Here is a 22,063-nt window from a genome sequence, read left to right as displayed (position 1 = left end):
AACCAAAATCAACAATACGGGGACATGACCTTAAACTACCTGGAGGAAAGTTCAATACTAATCTCAGAAAGTATTATTTTACTGAAAGAGTAGTTGATACTTGGACTAAACTTCCAACAGAGGTAGTGAGCCAGTAAATAGCTTCAAACAAGGGCGGACTGGATGGACCACTCGGTCTTTTTCTGACGTCACTTTTTTTATGTTTAGGCAGCAGCAGGGGCGGACTGACAACTCATGGGGCCCCCGGGCAATAGGGGATCATGGGGCCCCTGTGTCCTTGCCCAAAAGCAAAACAGCCTATGAAAAAGGTACCAGGGGCATCTCATGGGGCCCCCTACTGACCCCGGGCCCTCGGCCAGTGCCCGAGTTTCCAAATGGTCAGTCCGCCCCTGGGCAGCAGGGAAAATGAGGGTGCAGATGCACTGACGCTATGAGCCTGATAACCAATTAAATATGTATTTAATATATCTATTGCTAGGTGACAGGTCATTGCAGGCAAGGAGGATTCATGATGATTGAGTAATCAAAGGCATTATAAAAGTTTTTGGACAGTGACAGGTATAGAGCAAGAAGGTGTCTTTCAGGTCAGTCTTTCTTAGGCTAAAAAAGAAAAATAGAAAAATGTTTTTTGTGGATTCCACTTTGCGTTCTATTTCATAAACATATACATGAATACCTTGTTCAAAGACCTTTTTTGTGGTTTTAATGGTCTTTATATCTGTATAATTCAGACAGAAAGCACTAATTTACATAGGTTGACTAGAGCACAACAGGTCAACACACAAAACGTTTTATAAGTGTAAATAAGTGAATGCGATGCAAACCTAAAAGCACTGCTTAAATATAGAGTTCAAAGGCACACAAAAGAAATGCCATCACAGGTCACTTTATATTTCTCCATAATTGGGAACGTGCCACAATATCACCTTAAATATGCTGCTATGAGAGTGCATTAAGAATTACAGTGCAACTTTGACAAAGCTGCAGGTGTTATTCAGTTTGAAAGATTAACCATTTAGTCATTGCTGGAATATCAGTATCTACTGTGCATGAAACGTCAAGTGAATGCATATTGGCAGGTGCTTTAAAAATGAAGCTTCCATAGTAGAAAAATTACATATCAGGAAGGTCATACGTAGGTGCAGAAAGACCTTTCTGACCTTATTCTCATCTTCGCTGAACACTACCACATTACAGCTTACCCCGATTCAGGAACTGGAATCTTCATCTACAATCTAATAGAAAGCAAATGAGATGAATGTGGTTTGGTCTATATTGCAATATGATGCTTGGAATTAAATGAAAAACCATTGAACAAATAGGACCACTGCATGACTATGGTTGTGCAGTTTAGCAAAAAAGAAAAAATAACTGAGCCAGGCTGGCAGCACTCAGTCCACAAAAATTATGTGTTGTCAGCCCTGAAGAGGACTTTAGAGCTCAGTGCTTTTCTTACATATCAACAGATATTGTTCTGTGTATTTTTAAAATACATGCAAATCAATCCTATCTAGTGCATCAAATCATATACTATATACCCATGCACCTACTACATATCACCAATTGCAATAATACATAATGACGTGTATCACATAAATAAAATAAATCAACAAATTGTGTATCACATTACTATAAAAATCAAAAAACAAAATAATTTTGTTAATTAGTTATGATTAAGCACGAGATCGTGTGAATCGCGTTAACAGGTCCTGTATTCATGTCCTGGTGTTTTGTGTGTCCTGTGGATCAATAAATACACACTATATTCATCTATCCTCCAGTGTGTGGCGGACCCTATTGCCTATTGCATCATGTGTGGTGGCGAGCCAGAGCCTGCACCTGTTGTGGATTGATCTGGATTGTTTGCTTGAGCGGTATACCTCTGTTCTTTGTTTAACCACCTCCCGCTCGCCATATAGTCCAATGACGGGTGCAAGGTGGTTCTCTCGTTCCAGGAGGACGTCCTCCCATTCTCACCGCGCATGCGCGGCTCAAGGAGAGTGCAGCGCGGCCATCGGCGGTGCACTGTGTCCCTCGGACACAGTGGATCACCAATCTATGGAAAGAGCCAAATCTGTCTATCTGTCACAAAAAAAATGATAAAAATTTCATATGGGTACAGTGTTGCATGACCGCGCAATTGTCATTCAAAGTGTGACAGCGCTGAGAGCTGGAAATTGGCCTGGGCAGGAAGGGGGTATAAGTGCCCTGTAGGCAAGAGGTTAAAGGTCTAGCACAGCATGTCCTCTTTAAAGCCAGGATAGGACTAATTCCATAAACAAATTCAGCTCACTCGATGCAGATCTCCCAGCATGATCATGAACTCAAAAAGGTTGAAAGGAAACCATAGTGCTCTCCATAACATCCAACAACTTACATTTTTTAAAGATAAAAGTTACACTCGCACATGTTTTAAAACAACCAGGCTCATCTGCTCTCTCTGACTGCAAGCAAATCTCTCTTAAGAGTTGGTACACTGCAAAATCTCACCACCTACAGAGAAACACTGTGCAATTCCCCCCAGGCAGTCCTAGGCATTCTCAGGCAGCACTTTCCCCAAATTATGTTGTGTGATTTTTTTTTTTTCAGTTCAAACTCTAGCTGCTTAGGGTTAGGTGAAGATTGTAGTGGAAGACAGCTTATAAGAAACATTGAAGATATTGTTGTATGCTTGCAGGGTCTTTAACCCATGTACTAACATCAGCGGTAGTACTGGTATGTAAACGAACCATTGAATGCTAATTTTTCTGCTGGCTTTTTGTTAGAGGTGATTCAGATAGCTTTAAAGCTTAGTAGTTTAGTGCTTAAAATATTTAAATATAAGTTTAAAATATACCCACACAAAAATCAAAAAGCCCCAATACATTATGGTAGTGCACGTTGTGTGCACTGTGGTACACCAGCACAATAAGGGCCAGTCACACCAGTGGGTGTTTGTTATGGTGCAGATAATCACATGTTGTGCTAGTGCATTGCTTGCTTTTCTTTTTTTCTTTTTATTACACTTTTTTAAAAGTGCATTCACTTAATTCTGTGTGGGGCAGTGCGTTACAATGCATTGCTGCATGTTGAAAAACACTGCAATAAAAAGTATGCCTCTATTGTACTGCAATGCACACCAATACAGTGCAGCACTGCAGATTAGGCATTATTAAAATGTATACTGTAAGTGTGAAGCCAACCTCTAGATGTTTAGTATGAAGAGATATGCATTCAACTTTAACCATATTGCAACAATTCACAATTTAAAATTTACAAATATTTGTTATTTATGAACTCCATGGGTACTGTGCTTTCAGAAAATGTATGATGTGGGAGGTATTCAACAAACATTCAAAGCTGTACGTAAAAAATAGTAAAACATGATAAAAAAATATGAAAAATTGTAAATATGATCTGGCCACCTGAGGTTAGGAGTTAAGAATAAGGCCTGTCAGTAAAAGAGTTAAAGCTTCGCCTATGGACTATCATGGATTTCGAATTTTGCCATTTCTCAGGCACGCACAGTTTTGAGGCTTAACATATAAAGTATTTGGTATCTGTCAGCTCAATGCAACCTCATCTTTTATGTTCAAAAGAAAAGGGTATTATACTGTGTGCTCTAAAATTAATTTGAGTGTATATTTTACTGAAAATATAAATTTGATGACCAGTAACATAAATATCAAGCCAACTGCAACCATTTTATTCTACAGGGTCTCAGCGTTCATAAAATATACTGTTTATTTTGGGGGTTTTAAATAATTTCAGGCCTAAAATGTTCATTTTAACATGTATGCCAAAATAAAATTGAAAAATAAAACTGTTTTGGCAGCAAAAGGGTTATAGGAATGGGACATGGTGAAATATGTAGGTTTTTCATACGCCTGTTTTGTTTTTAATTTTGTCATGAAGTACGCTTTAAGGTGACAGCAATAGTATTATTACATTTATATATTCATAGATTTTCTATGGCATTTGGTTCCTGGTTTCATTTCCTACCTGGGCCTGAAAGGTACCTAAATAAGGGGAAAACACAGAAATAATGGCTAATAACTCAATTGCAATGCTTTATCTATGCGATTTGTGAGCTTATTATCAAGATACACAAACTGATTGTATCTGGACGCTTTGGTTGTCTATTGAAGGAAAACTTCAGTTTTGTTAATAAAGCAATGTATTTGAGGATGAGCTATAGACACAGTGCAAGAATCTTAGCAAGCTTTTTTAAAGAGTGATACCCTTCTCTCTTCTGAAGTAATTCATGCTTGACTTCTTATGTCCTTTCCAAAACCTATTTCTGAATGCAGAGGTCATTCTTTATTATCATCATCTTCAGTGTGGTAATAAGGGAATCTTCCTTATCTACATCTGTGCGAATAAGGAGGTCTACGAAAATTGTCAGATTTTAATATCTTGTCTATACTAGGCATTCATGAGATTTAACACACTTGATAAAATAATGCATTCCAGTTTACAGCATTTTTGACAGGACACAGGCTGAGTGTCATTAAGCTCCATTAGCTGGATCTGTTAACCTCCATTAGGTCAAATTCGTTTAATAGAAGCATATTGTAAAATGCCTGTCTGGTATGATTTTACAGTACACACCTGTGAGTCTATTTTTGAACCACACAGATTTAGGTTTCAAATATTTTTAACATTATTGATATGATACAGTAATAACAATGGTTTACACAGATTGCACAAATGTATGAGAGAATAAAAGTCCATTTGATACCAAACATTCCTATACTATGATGTCCAGAGGGCATATGGTACACATTAAATCTCTCAAGAAGAATATGCATAAACTATATATCATGTCTGATGTCCATCAAATTGTGATTTCATTAAATATGTTAGTTATCAGATGGTAAAACCTTGTCATCTGGAAATGTGTATATAATTAGAAAAACTGACATTGACAGAGTGTCTAAAATATTTGAAAAATATAATAAATGCTGCAGCATGGCTACATCACACCCCTTTGATTGGATGGAGGTCGTCTCACTGACACCCTCCAAAGTTTGGGTCAACAAAAACTTGCTGCTATTGGCAGCTGGAGCTTTCAATTTTGCACCAAAATTACGAAGCATTGCTAAGAGTCAATTCTCGATCCAGTGACTATGAAATACTATAGTATTTTACTCTGCACAGCAACTCAAAACCAGGCAAACCTTGTTGAGCACTTTTCACTTTTAGTCCAATAATTAAAGGACACAGGGTCAGAAGAAATCCTGAGACAGCTGGCTCTCATTTCTGCATACCGGAGGTTGGACACAGGCAAACAAAAAAAGCTGTTGGGCAGCCCGATATAACCCCTCCCACTCCCGTTGTTCTCCATTTTCTTGCTAGTGTCTTAGGAGAATGGGTGTTTTTTTCTCCTCAGAGAAAAGCAAACCCATTTTGTCTGAAATGTTTCTTTTTCATAAAGATATTTTTCTTGAGTCAGAATTCTTTAATGTCTGAGCCATGAGGACAGTTTTTTGGATTAGATGATCCTCAGCATAACCTAGGACAGTGGTCTCTAAACTGTGGGTCAGGGTCTAATGCAGCCCTTTACTTGCTTCTATCCCGCTCTTGAGGCATTCTTCCTCCCACTGATACAAAACACTATTCCTCCCCCAACAATGGGACATGAGTCCTGCTACTGACACCAACAATGGGGCACTATTCCTCTCTCTACTACCAAAGATGTACTGTTTACTCCCACTGATGCCAGAACAATTTCTACTCCCATTGGCCACAGTCTGGCCCTCTTAGTCTGAAGGACAGTAAACTGGCCCTTTGTTTAGAAAGTTTGATGACCCCTGGCTTAGGAGGGTATACTAAGTCATGTACAAACTAAGTCATTTTGAAGATTTCAGAATCTGCCTATAACGTGACCTTTGGACATTTAGCTCTGCTTGTAACGCTTGTCAGATACATGGTGCACTGTGTTAGCCGAATAGTGATTTATACTGTAGGTCCAGGGTCATGATATACCCACTAGTGTAACCATTTCACTGAAGACTTCCTTGGGAGGATGCCTATCTGAGGGGCAAAAACTGTGTGGAATGTGATATGCTTCGCTAGGTTCTGCATTAGCCCTCTCCAATACTCCAGTACTGTGTTTGATGGGCGTTCTACACACCACCAATGCGGTAAGTTTTTGGGGCTGCTCCACTGCATTGTGAACACAGACGGTCAGCTGCTCAGCACAGAGGCCATTTGGAGAATGATTTGCATTCTCAGAACTATGCGGAGTGGGCGGATAGTGATGTTACACTGTCCACTTCGTCCAATCAGAGAAGCCTTTGCATTCATTCAGAAAATGTAAAGCATTCTTTGAATGGTGTCCATGCTCAGTGGCTGACCTCCTGTATTCACAAGGCATCAGGCCAGCTATTCAGCATGGGACCCGGAAACAAGTGGAGATCATTGGAGTAGTGGTGTCTACTTCAGTAATTTCCATCATCCAATGGCATCAGCCAGGTTGGTATGTCTTATACAGTACATTGTTACATTGGTCCAAGTGTTCCAAATGTCCGGAAATAGAGCATCATTCTTCTGAATTTCCTTGAGTTACCAGTCTGGCTCCCTTACAAGTTCTCAACCTGTCAAAACATTCCAGTGTTTAAGAATCCATTTTACAAGAGACTGGAAACCCTTTTTAAGTCCCTGTTCTTCCTAACAGGCCATGACTTGCAACCGGCCATTGCTGTCATGTCAGTCTGCAAGATATCAAGGGTATGGACCAAGGGTATACGGTATCTATTCTTATAGTTTTACATAATGCAGCAACATCCACACATGTAGGATACCCAACATTAGAGGTGATTTATTCTTCCAAAGCAAATATTCCTTTGCAAACTGGTACTGACTAGTATACCAGTGTTCTCCCTTAGTTTCTCTCCCTCACTCAGCTAATGTGACCCCAGCACGGGAAGGGCAAACAAGAATGCTGTGCAGGCCCCTGACGTCTGTCCGATGTCCTACATATCAACTAATGATGTAATTGGTTGTTAGGATACCAGCAGCTGGCAGGTTGTAAAAGTGCGCAATGAAAACCTGTAGCTTTGTGTAAATAAAAGGCAGGCTTTATCCACCTGCTGGCTTGTATACAATTTGTGGGCCGTTTTTAAGCATATTGCCAAGGCACCCCTGAAAAGGCCTGAAGGCACCCTGGTTGAGAAAGGCTGCCTTAAACTATTGTGCTGATTGGCTTGAATATCTTATGCCTCATCAGAATGAGTCTCCTGTTTGTGCACATGTGAAGGACTATTTGGCTAAAATGTTGGTTTGCTAAGCAACAATGCAATGATAGAGATCATCTCTTTGGTACCTCCCTTGATAGGCTTATCAAGGATGTCATGGAAGGGAAGAGTACCATTTTGCCCCAGAAATAGAAATATACACTTCAGGCTGAAAAATCTCCTACCTCTGAAATAAAAGAAGGTTCCTTTAGTTTCTCCCAGACATCCAGGTTCACAATTTAGTTCCATCACTAACCTTAGACTCCCAACTCTTTCATGCCCACCTCACATTGGGGGAGACTTTGTGACCACCTGGACAAAAAGCATCCTGACTGCATCAGTAAAAGACATGACGTCCAGGGGCTATAGACTTTAAATGTATTTGCTAACTCTGCCTTGATTTATGTATTACCTACCAACATCTCTGCAAAGACTATGGATGAATTCACACTATAAAGCCGTTAAATTGAAGAGCAGCCAGAGCGATTCACCACTCCAGCTCATCTGCGTTGTGATGCGCTGCCCGACATTGCAGTGCGATTGACCTGGTATGCTGAGATAAAATGCAGCATGTCTGTATTTTACCACAGCTTGCTGCAGCACAGCACTACGCTACATTGCAGTGTGTATAGGACACATAGGAAATCATTGCTTCGTGTGTGCCCCTGCAGTGACAGACAGTTTACAATGTGGTAAAACATCTGTCACCATATATAACCTTTCCACTGTTATGGCACAGCTGCGCTCTCCTCTCTGTTAATCCTCCCCTGTCATAGTCATTCTGTCTGCTGGATCGTAGATTGTTGCCCTGCAAGCAGGAAAATCTAAGTTCATGGTGAATTGAGTGGTAATCTACACATTTTGAAGGCAGCAGTAGGATTATAGACTTTTGTTACAACATCCTTTTAGGCAAGAAACAGACTTGCATTAGAAAAAATAGTGTCTGTACAATGACTTGTAGAGCAGGTAGCCAGTCACACAAACAGGAAATATCTCAGGGAATTTTGTACATATACAATATATAAAACCCCTCAAATTGCCATATGGCAAAGAAGTGAAATATTAAATGTTGACAGTTTGAGAAATTTACAATGGCTGCAGAAATGGAATATTATTTTTTTTTTCAGTTAAAAAATGGTTTGAGTATTTTAGAATTCTATATCATTACACTTTTGTTTTAGCAAATGAGGTTTCCTTTCAATGTCTTTTCATGGAAATATTAGACTGTGTCTTTCTCTACTTTTCTAGATGTGGGGAATGAGGGAGAAGGCAGCGTGGAGACAGACTATGGAAGGGTTCACTTTGATGATTTGGTTCCATCCCCAACTTCAGAGAAAGCCTTCCTTGCCCAGATCCATGCCAGAAAACCAGCATATAACCATAATAATTCTGCTACTGGCAACATTCGTGCTGACATGTATGTATGCTTATGAGTCAATAATGCTGATTTATGAGCTGAATTATACTTGTTTTTATGTTTATTTCAGTCATATAAGGCTTCTGAAAAACTAAAAAATGCAATGCATGGACTAAGGGAGTCTCCTACTCTTTTTCCTATTGTTGTAAAAGGAATGGTATCTTCGGAAAAATTACTTTATACTGGCCTCATACAAAAGGATAGATGTGACACCCCTGTAGGGATAATGCAACAGTTAGATACCTGCATGTTAAATACTCTGAGCTGCCTGATATTTATCTATAGTTGCCTTTATAACATAGCTGTATTAGAGTCTTTCTGAGTCCTTGTGCCTCTTTGAAGGGGGACTGAAGACCCATATAACAGGCAGGATGATGAAACCTATGAGAATGACTCTGTACGCCAACTAGAAAATGAGCTGAAAATGGAAGAGTATCTGAAACAGAAGTTACAGGATGAAGCTTACCAGGTAAAGAATTAGATCCCATCCATTGGCCTGGTAGACTATATAGTCTTAACTCTGAAACAAATTTATACTGTTCCTCATTTATCAAAGTGTCTGTGTGCACAGCCCTCTAGAACATAATTAATTCAACTCTGGAAGAGTGACAGTTGGAAAATAAAAGGGATCATTTGATCTGGACTGTTTAGCAATAATGACACCAATTTCTTCAGACGCTTTGATACTTAAGGCCTATTCTTTTTTGAGACTTTATGGACAAATATAACAGTAGATATGACACTTCATAGAAATCTGGAAATGTCTGTGCTAAGCATTGTATTTCTTAGAAAGCTGCTGCAAATTGTACGTTTCAGTGACAGTGCTATTGTTATGACTGTGACTAATAAACTTGACAGTACAAAGTAATATATGCCCCCCATCTAAGTCCTCATGCACACTAGACCTTTCTACAGCTGCTGTTTGTGGCTTTTTTCTACAGCCAGTAAACTCCCCAGCATGTTATCCTATGTGTTGATGCACACATAGACTGTAATCAACGTTTTTTGGCAGGGGCGTTTTTTGGTTGGAAAAAAAACAAAGAACTAGTGAGTTTCTAGAGAACTTTTTAGCTGTAAAACCGCTCTAATGGTGCAAAACATGATAAAATGCGGTAAATTGTGGCAAACCAGTGTTTTTGAACTTTTTTTGACCAAAGAAAATATTTTTTGTTTGTGGTAAAAAAAAAAACCTTGAAAAAATGCAAACACGAAAAAGCGCTGCTAAACGCTAATACAAAAATGCTGAAAAACTCAAGTTTTTAACGTGACTTTACACAGCTAACGTTACCAGGGTTATTTATACGCCCAGTGTGCATGGAACCTAAACATCCAACAATTCATATTTGTCATTACATTCTGATTTTTTCTGTAGTCAGGAAATGCTCTAGCTCGGTTTGGTAGTAAAAACAGGATTGGGGTCCTAGAGGTGTTGCTCTTAACAATCAGTCAGGTGGCCAGAATTGATTTCATTTGACTAATATGAGCAACACCTCTTTTTCCCATTTCAAATCCCACCATGGTTAATGGAAACAAGTGGATAGTAACACTCTACTGTTTTCCATTTGCAGGTCAGTTTGCAAGGCTGAATGCATTGTTCTTTTACCTTCCCCTCTTAAGTAAGTATTTCACATCAGGACATTTTTTTTAAATGTATTAAAACTATCATGTAGCTGCATAAATCCAGGGTGATTGATTTTAGGGGTGGGGGTTGATTAATCTTTAGCAGCTAAATACACATGCTCCCATCTCATGATGGTCATTTTTCTATTTACTGTAATGATAAAGGTTTACAAAGTCCAAAAAAAAGTTTCCTTCTATTTTTATCACCAGTCTTTGGTTGCCCATTTGCACAGATGTTTTCCTATCTTATACAGTACACAGCTGTGGATGTATAAGGATAACTGGAAAGTACAGGCCTACACTTGCTGTTTGTCGGGCTTAATGCTAGATTAGCAGCTTTAGTGACTGCTCTATGTACTGCTTGTCAGTTTTGTGCTACAAGGAATCGCACACATAGAAATGGAAACCTTAATTGTGACAATTCTTTTCTTTGTACCACCCTCATTTGAACAGCAGAGGGCACTGAAGCTTAAGTTTACATTACCTAAACCTAGCTGATCTGAACAGGCCTATCTCTTACCAATGAATGTTTGTTTTTTTTAATGCTGACTCTCAAGGGCATTCCCGATGTGTAGTGAAAGCTCTCATGTGTATAAACCTTGAGCATGATGCAATATAATATGTTCTGCTTGTAAGTGTCAGAAAGATATATTTAGTCCTAAAAGAAAACTCTTTTTTTGCTTTTACAATGCCTAATATGATCCACTGATGACTGTGCAGAGAAATTAGTTAAAAACATACCCAAATGCAGGTCTTTCATAAGCACCTAATGTGTGCAGGTAATTCCGCTAGGCTATGTACTGAAAATAGCTTACTAGAACACCTGCACTATACCTAGAAACCTATTTTACAAAATGATATAAATTAATGATTGAGAAAGCTATAAACCTATCTACCTAGCCGCTGCTTTAAAATGTGCACCCCCCTGTACACCGATATTGACAAATTCTATAAAAATCAAGTGGTGCATGGCTAAAACTAAATATTATATAACGTGAACAATAATTATTAGGTATCAAAAGATTAGCAAAAATATAAAGTCTGTATAAAAGTGCAACCATGCCACAAAGACTATATACAAACACAATATCTTACATGTGCAATAAAAGATCATAAAGTGCTGAAATATGTAATTAGTGCAAAAAAGTGCCAGTTCAATCTAAATAAAGTGGAACAAAGCTCATCTCTGCTGATGTAATACTGTGCCACTTCTTCACCACCTCTATTGGTCAACACAGTGTGCTCCCAAGGTGTCCATAAAAAGTACACCCATCTACCCTCCATGCAACATAAGTGGGTCTGCATACGCCTGTATAAGAAAGCTCCAATGGTAGATCAATACAAAAATACCCGATTGCTCAGCTGTTCACAGATCAGTTTCCAGCAGGTCACAGGAACAAATATGCCAAGTACATCCTCATATGATACTCAAAGAGGGAGTCAGACCAGGAGGGACATCATAGTGCACCATATATTTATTAAAAAGCATTGCCCATACATAAAATACTGCACTCACTGCATATTTATTAAAAAGCATTGCCCATACATAAAATACTGCACTCACATTCTTGGTGCCCCTCCAGTACCCACAATGGCCAGTGTTCTATTTGTAGGAAACGCCACTGCTCCTTAAAGCCCTGGAGCCAGGAAACGTTCCAAACAGTGGAAATGACGGCACAACCAGGAAGTCCCACCTCTCTTCTCACATCCAGACATCATCAGGAAGCTTCCTGTGGGACTTTCTGGGTGTGATATAATTGCTGTTGTTTGGAATGCACACTGGCTCCAGGGCTTTACAGAGCAGCGCCTTTTCCTTCAAACAATAGGCTGGTGATTCCAGGTGTACAGGTTGTATTTTTGTACAGTACTGAACAGTCAAGGGCTTTGCACATTCAATCTATTTCAATCTACATGCACTGTTTAGAAGATAAAAAATATTAAGAAGTTTTGCACCTGTAACAAAAAAAGTGAAATTTGTGTTATGTACAGAAGTCGACAATTCAGTTAATTCCAGCAGTGCCTCCCCCGTGCGCCCCAAACACACAGAGCTTTGATTGATCAGCTCTTACCTGCTGAAAAATGATTTTAAGCAACAGTGAAGGTACTTTGCTGCTCAAAATGAAAAACAAAAATTAAAAATTAACATACTTTAAATGAATGCTATATAATTGTGCTTTTTTATGTCTCTGAACGCAGGTCTAATTTGGTCAATGTGTTTATTATCATTATTATTATACAGCATTTATATAGCACCAACAGTTTGTTCAGTGCTTTACAACATGAGGGCAGACAGTAGAGTTACAATCGAATTTCAAACATAGGAATCAGAGGGCCCTGCTCATTAGAGCTTACAATCTAAAAGGGTGGGTCAAGTGATACAAAAGGTAATAACTGGGGGATGAGCTGATGGCGAAAATAAGAGTACAGCTGTTAGGCGGAGGCAGGATAGGCTTCTCTGAAGAGAAACGTTTTCAGGGATCGCCTATAAGTGGACAGAGTAGGAGATAGTCGGACAGATTGGGGTAGGGAATTCCATAGGATGGGAGAGGCTTGGGAGAGGTGCTTGAGGCGAGCATGGGAAGAGGTGACAAGGCAGCTAGAGAGCAGAAGGTTTTGGGAGGAATGAAGAGAATGATAAGGTTGGTATTATGAGACCAGGTTAGTGATGTAGATGGCAGCAGAGTTTTGGATGGCTTTGAAAGTTGTTAGTATTTTGAATTTAATTCACTGGGTGAGTGACAGCTATGAAAGGAATTGCAGAGAGGGGTAGCAGACAATGAACGGTTGGTAAAGTGGATGAGTCTAGCAGCAGCAATCATGATGGACTGAATGGGGGATAGCCCATGTAAAGGTAAGCCATTGAAGAGGGAGTTGCAGTAGTCGTGATGAGATAACCAGGGAGTGGATTATGAGTTTTGTGGTGTCGCTGGTTAGGAAGGGACATATTTTGGAGATGTTGTGGAGGTTGAGGCAGCAAGCTTTGGAAAGTGATTGGATTTAGTGCCAAAAGGAGAGTTCAGAGTCCAGGATTACACCTAGAACCCTGGAGTGCTGGGGCGGGTTAATAGTTGAGTCCATGATCTTGACAGAGAAGTCAGGGGAAGAGGCACATGAGGGAGGAAATATCAAGAGCTGGGTTTTGGACAGGTTGAGTTTGAAGAAGTGGTGTGACATCCAGACTGATATGTTGGTCAGTAAATTAGTGATGCGTGAGGAGACTGATGTTGTGAGCTGAGGTGTTTTAAGCACATCATTGCATGTAGTTTCATATTTACAAGGCCATAAGAAAAAAAACACAAACATGAGTTAAGAGAGGAGCTTACTGGCAATGATATACACTATATTGCAAAAAGTATTGGGACACCTGCCTTTACATGCACATGAACTTTAATGGCATCCCAGAGTTAGTCCGTAGGGTTCAATATTGAGTTAGCCCACCCTTTGTAGCTATAACAGCTTCAACTCTTCTGGGAAGGCTGTCCACAAGGTTTAGGAGTGTGTCTATGGGAATGTTTGACCATTCTTCCAGAAGCGCATTTGTGAGGTCAGGAACTGTCGGACGAGAAGGCCTGGCTCGCAGTCTCCACTCTAATTCATCTCAAAGGCATTTTATCGGGTTGAGTTCAGGACTCTGTGCAGGCCAGTCAAGTTCCTCCACCCCAAACTCACTCATCCATGTTTTTATGGACCTTGCTTTGTGCACTGGTGCGCAGTCATGTTGAAACAGGAAGGAGGCATCCCCAAACTGTTCCCATAAAGTTGGGAGCATGAAATTGTCCAAAATGTATGCTGACGCCTTAAGAGTTCCCTTCACTGGAACTAAGGGGCCAAGCCCAACCCCTGAAAAACAACCCCACACCATAATGCCCCCTCCACCAAACTTTACACCATCGGATTGCCAGACAGAGAAGCATGATTCGTCACTCCAGAGAGCACGTCTCCACTGCTTTAGAGGCCAGCAGTGCAGTGCTTTACACCATTACATCCGAAGCTTTGCATTGCACTTGGTGATGTAAGGCTAGGATGCAGCTGCTCAGCCATGGAAACCCATTCCATGAAGCTCTATATGCACTGTTGTGCCAATCTGAAGGCCATACGAAGTTTGGAGGTCTTTAGCTATTGACTCTGCAGACAGTTTGCGACTTCTGTGCACTTCAGCATGTGCTAACCCCACTCTGTCACTTTACATGGTCTACCACTTTGTGGCTGAGTTGCTGTTGTTCCCAGTTGTTTCCACCTTGTTATAATACCACTAACAGTTGACCGTGGAATATTTAGTAGCAAGGAAATTTCACAGATGGACTTACTGCACAGTTGGCGATTTTTCAAGGTACCACGCTTAAATTCACTGAGCTCCTGAGAGTGACCCATTCTTTCACAAATGTTTGTAGAAGCAGTCTGCATGCCTAGGTGCTTGTTTTTATACACCTCTGGCCATGGAGGCGATTGGAACACCTAAATCAAATGATTTGGAGAGGTGTCCCAAAATTTTGGGGAATATAGCGTATGTGTCTAAATACAGTCTAGTGGCTATAATAAATAGGCAGTAGAATGAGTTTACAAGCATATGCCTGTAACTGTGCATAATTGCGTGCCAAAACAAGCTTTTTTTTTTATGCCGGATATTTCTCCTGGCAGAAATATCCAGCGTACATAGGAGTTTTTAATACGCCCATGTGCATGAGGAATTAGTAGTATTAAAACCAAAAATGTAGTATATTGCAGCTCACCAATCATTAGATGTGGTAGCTGCATTAGTTTTTTTTTTTAGTCTTTTTTACCCTCTGTTTTCACCTGATGATCTGGCCAGTAACACACCTTCTGTATTATAGTGCCCCCACTTTGAATGAATAAGCACAGGGGCACCTTTGGACAGCAGCATTGTTAATCTGGGGGGGGAAGGGGAACACTAGCTGTACTAGCAGAGTTAAATACACTAACAAACTGAAGCCAAACTCCAACTCTAACTTTATAAACAGTTACAGCAAACCTTTTGTTCCTTTTGGGATAAAGTTTTTATATAAATAAAAGCTGATTATTGGAAGCACACCTGTCAGTGGTAAATGGTTTGTCTCAACCCTCTAATTGACACATCTGCAGGAGAGCTTGCTGTTTTGAAAAACAGACATACTGGGTAGATCACCAGGTGTAAATAAAAAAAAGATAGCCTAAATAAAGAAAATTAACGTGGTTCTAAAGCCTTAAGATTTTTTTTACCTTAATGCATTCTGTGCATTAAGGTAAAAACCTTCTCTGCTGCAGCTCCACCCCCAGCCCTCCCATATACTTACCATCGATCCAGCGATCTGTATAAGAGCACTAAGCAGGTTGATAGCAGCAGGAGACATTGGCTCCTGCTGCTGTCAATCAAATCCTGTAACGTGAGAGCATGGGGCAGGGCCGAGCTGCACTGTCTGTATCAATAGACTCAGACAGCGTTGCTCAGGAATGAGCCTGCACTAATGCTCTCATAAAAAGCTGCTTTCTATGGTGGGCACTCCTCAAAGAGGAGGAGCCAGGAGCGCTGGCAGGGAACCTGCAAAGAAGATGATCGGGGTTGTCGTGTACAAAACCATTGCACAGAGCAGGTTAGTATAACATGCTTGTTATTTTAAAGGGAAACAACTGAAGCTTTAATATCACTTTTATGCATTCACCACATCTAATAATTGGTAAGCTGCAATATAATAAATGTTTGCTTTTGGGTTTAATACCTTGTTAATTCTGACTTCTGCTTTAACTGATCATTAGTATGCTTACGCTACTTTTTGCTACCTATCATAGATAACCAGAAATACAGAGAAGAAGATGCACAAGGTTTGAGAAGTACTGGTCAATAATCACCCATCAAAACAGCTTGGATAATGCAGGTTTACGTCACCTGCTGCATCTTCTGGTATAAGGATCCACATCAGAGCCCCACCGAATGTAGCACAGTACATTTGTATTAAAATTTGTAGTTTGTAGGTGTGTGTTAATACAGAAAAAACATATGTTCTTTTAACCTAAAGTATAATTCTGCTGACAAAGAAAAAAAGAAACATGACATTAGCATTTGCACATTCTGTTCAACACAAGTTTACAAAATGCATAGTTATACATCTATTTAAAGTTCAAGCTGCCAGAGAAGAAAGTTTAATGATTGCTGATCTCTCCCTCACTGCCCAGGGGAAGGGGGCAGTAAGTATTCAGACAAGTCACTGCAGAACAGCTTGCTAATGGACTACACACATACACACACATCTGAATTTATCAGCCAGGTGTATGCAAATCTCTTCTCTGTCACTGGCCAAACAATCAGAGGAGAGCCTATCTACCACCACATAGTGGTGACCATAAGAAGCCAATGATTTGTAGAATTTCTGTTCACCGACAGCTGTTACTACTAGAAGTCTGAGTGCCTTAGTTCCACCTGAACCTGCTCAGCCACTTATCTAGTAGCATTATCTAGGCAAGCAGCATTGCTGCTTTGGTAGCCAATGTTTAATGCAACCTCTTGCTGCAAAAAGGCACAGCTGGGAACCCTTCTAACAATGGCTTTGTAGGTCAACGTGCATTGCATTGAGAAGATTGAACAAATGCAGCTAGAATACCGAATACTTCAACATGCAATGTGCACAGCCATTTCCAAGCCTGAGCTAATCATTCATAAAGGCAGCACTTTTTTACTGATATCCTTTCTGGCGGGATGGGACTGTAATCCTGGATATGATCTTGCTGTAACCTTTTTATGGCAATAAGGCACTAAAACCCCTACAGGAAGCAGTTCCACCCAGTGCTTTAACACTATTTAAGTCACTGGATATAATTGGATGCATTTATTTGAAGATTATTTTTATTAGTTTAGAAAAGTTATAGAGATTTACTTGTGCAAAGTTCATTTAAGATATAAAAAAGACAGTTTTAATTTAGGGCTAATTGTATAATTTTGTATTATTTGTTTCCTTCAAGATCTCATAAATCAGCCATACAAGTTTTTAGTGTAAATATCTATATAAATATATATATATATTTTTCATTTTCAATAGAGATACAATCATATACAGAAGAAATAGACAAATTATACAATGTCTCAGATGATTTAGAATCTAGTTTTGCAATCCACACAGATGCTATAAAAACTGTGAACTATGTTTTGAGTTAGTCATTATTCATCCCTTTCCTGCCATGGGATTTTGCAGCGTTCATTTGGCTTTTGCCATGCACTGCATACCCATCTTTGGCAGCTGAAGGGATAAAGCTGTTTATAAACCACAGGTGCCATAATAACCCAAACTAACGGAAAACTTTATTCATGACTTATTTTACACAATGCTTTTGCCTCCTTTTATTTTCTTTCATTGCTTTTTTTGCACATGTGAGAAAATATTTTGAGTTAAGATTCTGTTGTGTGCTTTTATTTCCATTTGGGGCCTTTGTGTTTCATATTACTGTATGCTTGTTCTTAAAATGGACCTGTCTCCTGCATACACACATATACACACACTTTTACACCATTTTACTGGGCTACAATCATATTCAGCATAAACATGACTACTACAAATTAGTGACATCACTGAGGCTTGAGACATACTGTACATTGAACAAATATGAAGGAAAAACACTTCTTACAACTTTAGGAAACTAACTAGGTTCTCACTTTTGTTGTCCTATAGTACATTGGAAAGGAAAAACCCTGATCCTTCCTGTAGATACCTTTGTGCACACCTCATGTTTAATAATGTAGTGATGTCTCTAATTTTTCTTGAATTAACAGGCCACATTTTCTTGTACAATAGTACAGTTGAATGGTTCACTCCTTCATGCCTAAGAAACACGCTCGGTACATGTTTTGTTTACTGAATGCATATGAAAGATAAAGATTTTTGTTCCTTTGCATGTGTATTAGAGGCACGTAGTTGTAGCATTACAAAGCACAAGGGCTGGCATGTTTGGGAAACCATTGCAGAAAATACCCAAACTCTGCTAGTGGGAATCACTGGATGATGGCTGAAGCCAACACAAGATAATATTTTATATAGGGTATTTACTGTATGAATTAATGTTTACACAGAGCTCCTTGTTTTTTTTTTCTTTTTTGATTTTGATATTAAGTTGGTGAATAAGTGTAACACCCTCTCCCCATATTACGTCTTTAATACTGGATCCAAAACATTTACTCAACGCTTTAAATAGGAACAGCAATTATAAATAATGGAGCAATGCCTCATGCATTAGATTTTGCTATGAAGCTTTTTTAAAAATGCAGTTTTCTGCAACTAGAAGAAAATGAGCAAATGGAAATTCTGGAAGAATGCAGTACACACTAGCTGTTCTTACTGTATATTAAAGATGTCAGTGAGTGTTCAGGAAGTAGTTGGAACTATACAATAATCAGAGATGATGTGTTTAAAGCATATTTCCAATATCTGCAGACCATTCAAACAGATTAACATATTAACATTAATTTATGTGTCTATTTGTTTGCCTTTTTAAATTATGTCTCATGGGCCTGATTAGGCATCATTAAAATATAAAAAAAATCTCTCCTGAAAGTCTTGAAGGATCATGGAAGAAGGAGAAAGTGTGATTTATGATAAAGCTTACTTTTACAACCAAGGTGTGTGGGCTGGGGGGGGGGGTTCCAGTGGCACTAAGAGGATGTTTTCACATTGAACAAGAGTGTTCATTCCAAATGATACTGGAACTTTTTTGAACAATGAAGAAAAATTCATTATCAGAAGAGCATGATATTAACTTTTATATGTATTTTTAATTTTTTTGTGTTTTTTTTGCCCATGACCTTGAAGTAAGTTGACTAAAGTACCAGGTGAAAAGTGGTACATGGAAATTGTGAAGTCACCCTTGGTTATGCTAAAAGTAATGGCCATTTATTACAGACAGAAGAGAATTCAGAAGGATGTTTCACTATTGGGTGCTTAAAGTAAAGGAGGCCAGCAGTAGAAGTACAAATATCTGTACACTGTTCAAACTACTGATTTAACTTATTGTAGCCTATGATGGAGTTTTAAATATGAATAGATTTTGATTAAAGAATAAGCAGCCTATCTTATATTGCTGCCTGAGTGTTCACAGAATGTATAATGAGTGATAATTAGAATGTAGTATATTTACTGAATTGCAAATGATTTGTGTGGCCTTCACTGCGATATTTTCCTTGGGTACTTTTGCTTTTGTGTTTTTTCTTTTTTTCTGTCATTTTGCATGCTCACTCAATAATTGTATAGAAAGGGTTCTTTTTTTACCTTTCCCTTATTTTCCCAGTTCAGTGTGCACCTAATAATTACACCCACATTGGAGGCAGTCATTTTGCAAGATGAATTAATATTCAATGAATGTCCTAATAATTAAAGTAGCTATTAGTAAAAGGCCAACTATAAGGTGGAAACACATGGAGGAATTTGATTATTTAGCAAGCAATCATCAGACTCCACAGAGCTGTTTTCAGTTTTTATGCACATCCACTTTTTGAGAAAGTTTTCCTATAGATTCTCTGCTACAATGATCATAAATACCAGTTTATCTTTATTCAGCTGTATATTTTTCAGCAAAGACGAATAGAATATGACATTTTAAGTCCTCATGCACAATGGACATTTTTACAGCTGCTGTTTTTGGTTTTTGAGGGTTTTTTATACAGCCAGTAAACTCCCCAGCATGTTATTCTATGTGTCCATGTAAACATAGACTGTAATCAACATTTTTTGTCAGGGGCATTTTTTGACTGGAAAAAACCCAGTTTCTAGAGGAGCTTTTCAGCTGTAAAAATGTTCTAATGCGGCAAAACACAGTAAATCGCGGCAAACCAGCGTTTGTGGACTTTTTTTAACAAAAATTCTCTTTTTGGTCAAATAAACCTCTAAAAAAAAAAGCTAAAAACCACAAACGCAAAAAAAGCAGCAAATTGCTGCTAAATGCTAATACAAAAACGCTGAAAAACTCATGTTTTCAATGTGACTTTACACAGCTAATTTTACCAGCGTTATTAAAATTCCCAGTGTGCATGCAGCCTTAATCTCCAACTTTCTGACCACTAGTAATGCTAGCTTCTTCAGGTCTGTCAGCACAATCATTTGCACTTTATACTTGGTGAGATTATTGCTTGATAATGCTGACATTAGTTTTAATCATCTGGTCAACTTTACCTGGGTTTGGTGGGCTATTGTCAGACAAACCTTATAGGGAACTAGGAGATAGTGATAATGACCATCAATTGCATTTTGTTACTCTGACTCTTAATGCTTTACTATACAGGTCAACAGTAAAATTACTTTTACATGTTCTTGTGGTGAATGGAACAAACACATCTATAGGGAGGTAAAGAGGCAACTATTAGGATGCCAAAGTGAGGATACCAGGACTGTACAGGTGTTCAGACTTTCAGCAAGTGTAGTGGGAGGCAAACAAATGCAAGTCTTTTACCAGAATTGCCAGTGGGAATTGTTTGAATAAGCATCTATAAGACACAAGAAGGCTCATCACCTCCACACTGCTTACCAAATCCACTCAGATATGTCGCATGTTCTATCCCCCTTTGTAATGTACAGCGCTGAGCGAACCATTGGCGCTTTATAAATACTGTATAATAATAATAATAATAATATGCTACAAGAGGCATTGTCTTGCTTCAAAGAACTGTGCCTTTCTGAGTGAGCACAGTCCTTTTCCTCCTATGACCTGACATTGTTTGCCTTCACATCTGGCAACCTGACAGTTGTTTAAGCTGAACAGCTCATTTTTATATTCGTTTACTGTCCCTGACCTGGTATCCTGTACTCTGGGATTGCTTTCTTTATTTGAGATTGCTTAAGAGTCTTATAAAGCCTCATTAATATCTGGGGCCCTGATCTGATACTCAAGAGTTAGATGCTTTATATTGCCCATCTTGCCTAATTATCACAAGTAATGCTCCAATTGCGTGAACTGCTAGAGAAAATTGAGTTGGATGTGGCCAGCCTAACTGAAAATGCAACCTGTTCTCAAGGAATGCATAAATGAAACTGCCTGTATGTCAGTATGCTTCACAGAGGCTTTATAGGCTGTGTTCTCATGGATATTAGTTCATCAACAAAATGATTGCAACCACTGTGCCTTGGCAACAGATGCACTCTTATTGTAGATAGACCTTGTAAATATAGGCAGCATCGAGCTGCTTCATTCAAGTGGGTTCACTGTAATATACAGAACAGAAAAGCAAAGCACTCCACGGTGCTTGAACAGGCCTTTTGACTTCTGAACCAAAAATATCATCTGAAAATCTCAAGGTTACAAACCAATGTTTTTAACTTTAGAATACTATACTTGACCACTTGAAGACCATAAGAACAAACACACTAAAGAATTTGAAGATGTTCATTGGTATTGTAACAAAACTACTATTGTATGGAACATTTTGTATTGCTGTTAAGTATTGTTTTGTGTGTGTGTTGGAACTTACATGGGACATGTCCTATTTTGAAGTGGTTATAACTGTGTGTCTATATTTTGGAATGGAATCATTTCTTCATTAAAATACATTTTTAAAAACATTTTTGATTGAGTGCATGAAAATATTTTTACACTTCTGGAACAATTATATGCATAGTAAGCAAATGAAAACATATTACTTGAAAAGCATAACAATGTTTTAAAAAAGAGGTAATAGCTTTTTAAAGTAAACCTCTCAGAAGCATGGGCAATTCAAACTGAGTACATGCTGAAACTGTATTAGAAGAACATGTCAGAACAAAGGAGAGAAAAATGCAGCTGAAGTTATATACAAATCTTCACGTCTCCTGTAAAAGTTCACTGTGGTGCCACAGCCTGAACC

The 22,063-nt window shown here is 38.8% G+C and overlaps 1 protein-coding gene across 27 annotated transcripts in view; it reads left to right on the top strand.

Annotated features, from left to right (window-relative positions):
* DTNA (dystrobrevin alpha) overlaps positions 1–21,782 on the top strand; it is a 339,219-nt gene extending 317,437 nt beyond the window's left edge. For 17 of the 27 annotated variants that reach the window (XM_089678322.1, XM_089678323.1, XM_089678320.1 and 14 more), the window contains 3 exons: positions 8,466–8,634; positions 8,977–9,103; positions 16,039–21,782. In XM_089678322.1, the coding sequence (XP_089534448.1) occupies positions 8,466–8,634; positions 8,977–9,103; positions 16,039–16,077 (335 nt within the window). In that variant the 3' untranslated portion in view covers positions 16,078–21,782. Of the gene's footprint in view, positions 1–8,465; positions 8,635–8,976; positions 9,104–10,202; positions 10,251–16,038 lie in introns of all 27 variants that reach the window. The other 10 variants (XM_089678329.1, XM_089678327.1, XM_089678334.1 and 7 more) reach the window with 3 other exon arrangements.
* Positions 21,783–22,063: the final 281 nt, after the last annotated feature.

The sequence above is a fragment of the Staurois parvus genome, unplaced genomic scaffold (genome assembly GCF_062004578.1).
Source record: "Staurois parvus isolate SC_StPar_1 unplaced genomic scaffold, SC_StPar_1.0 ptg000203l, whole genome shotgun sequence".
NCBI classification, from domain to species: Eukaryota; Metazoa; Chordata; class Amphibia; order Anura; family Ranidae; genus Staurois; species Staurois parvus.
Note: the sequence above shows the minus strand (reverse complement) of the source record. Positions and strands in the feature narration are given on the sequence as shown.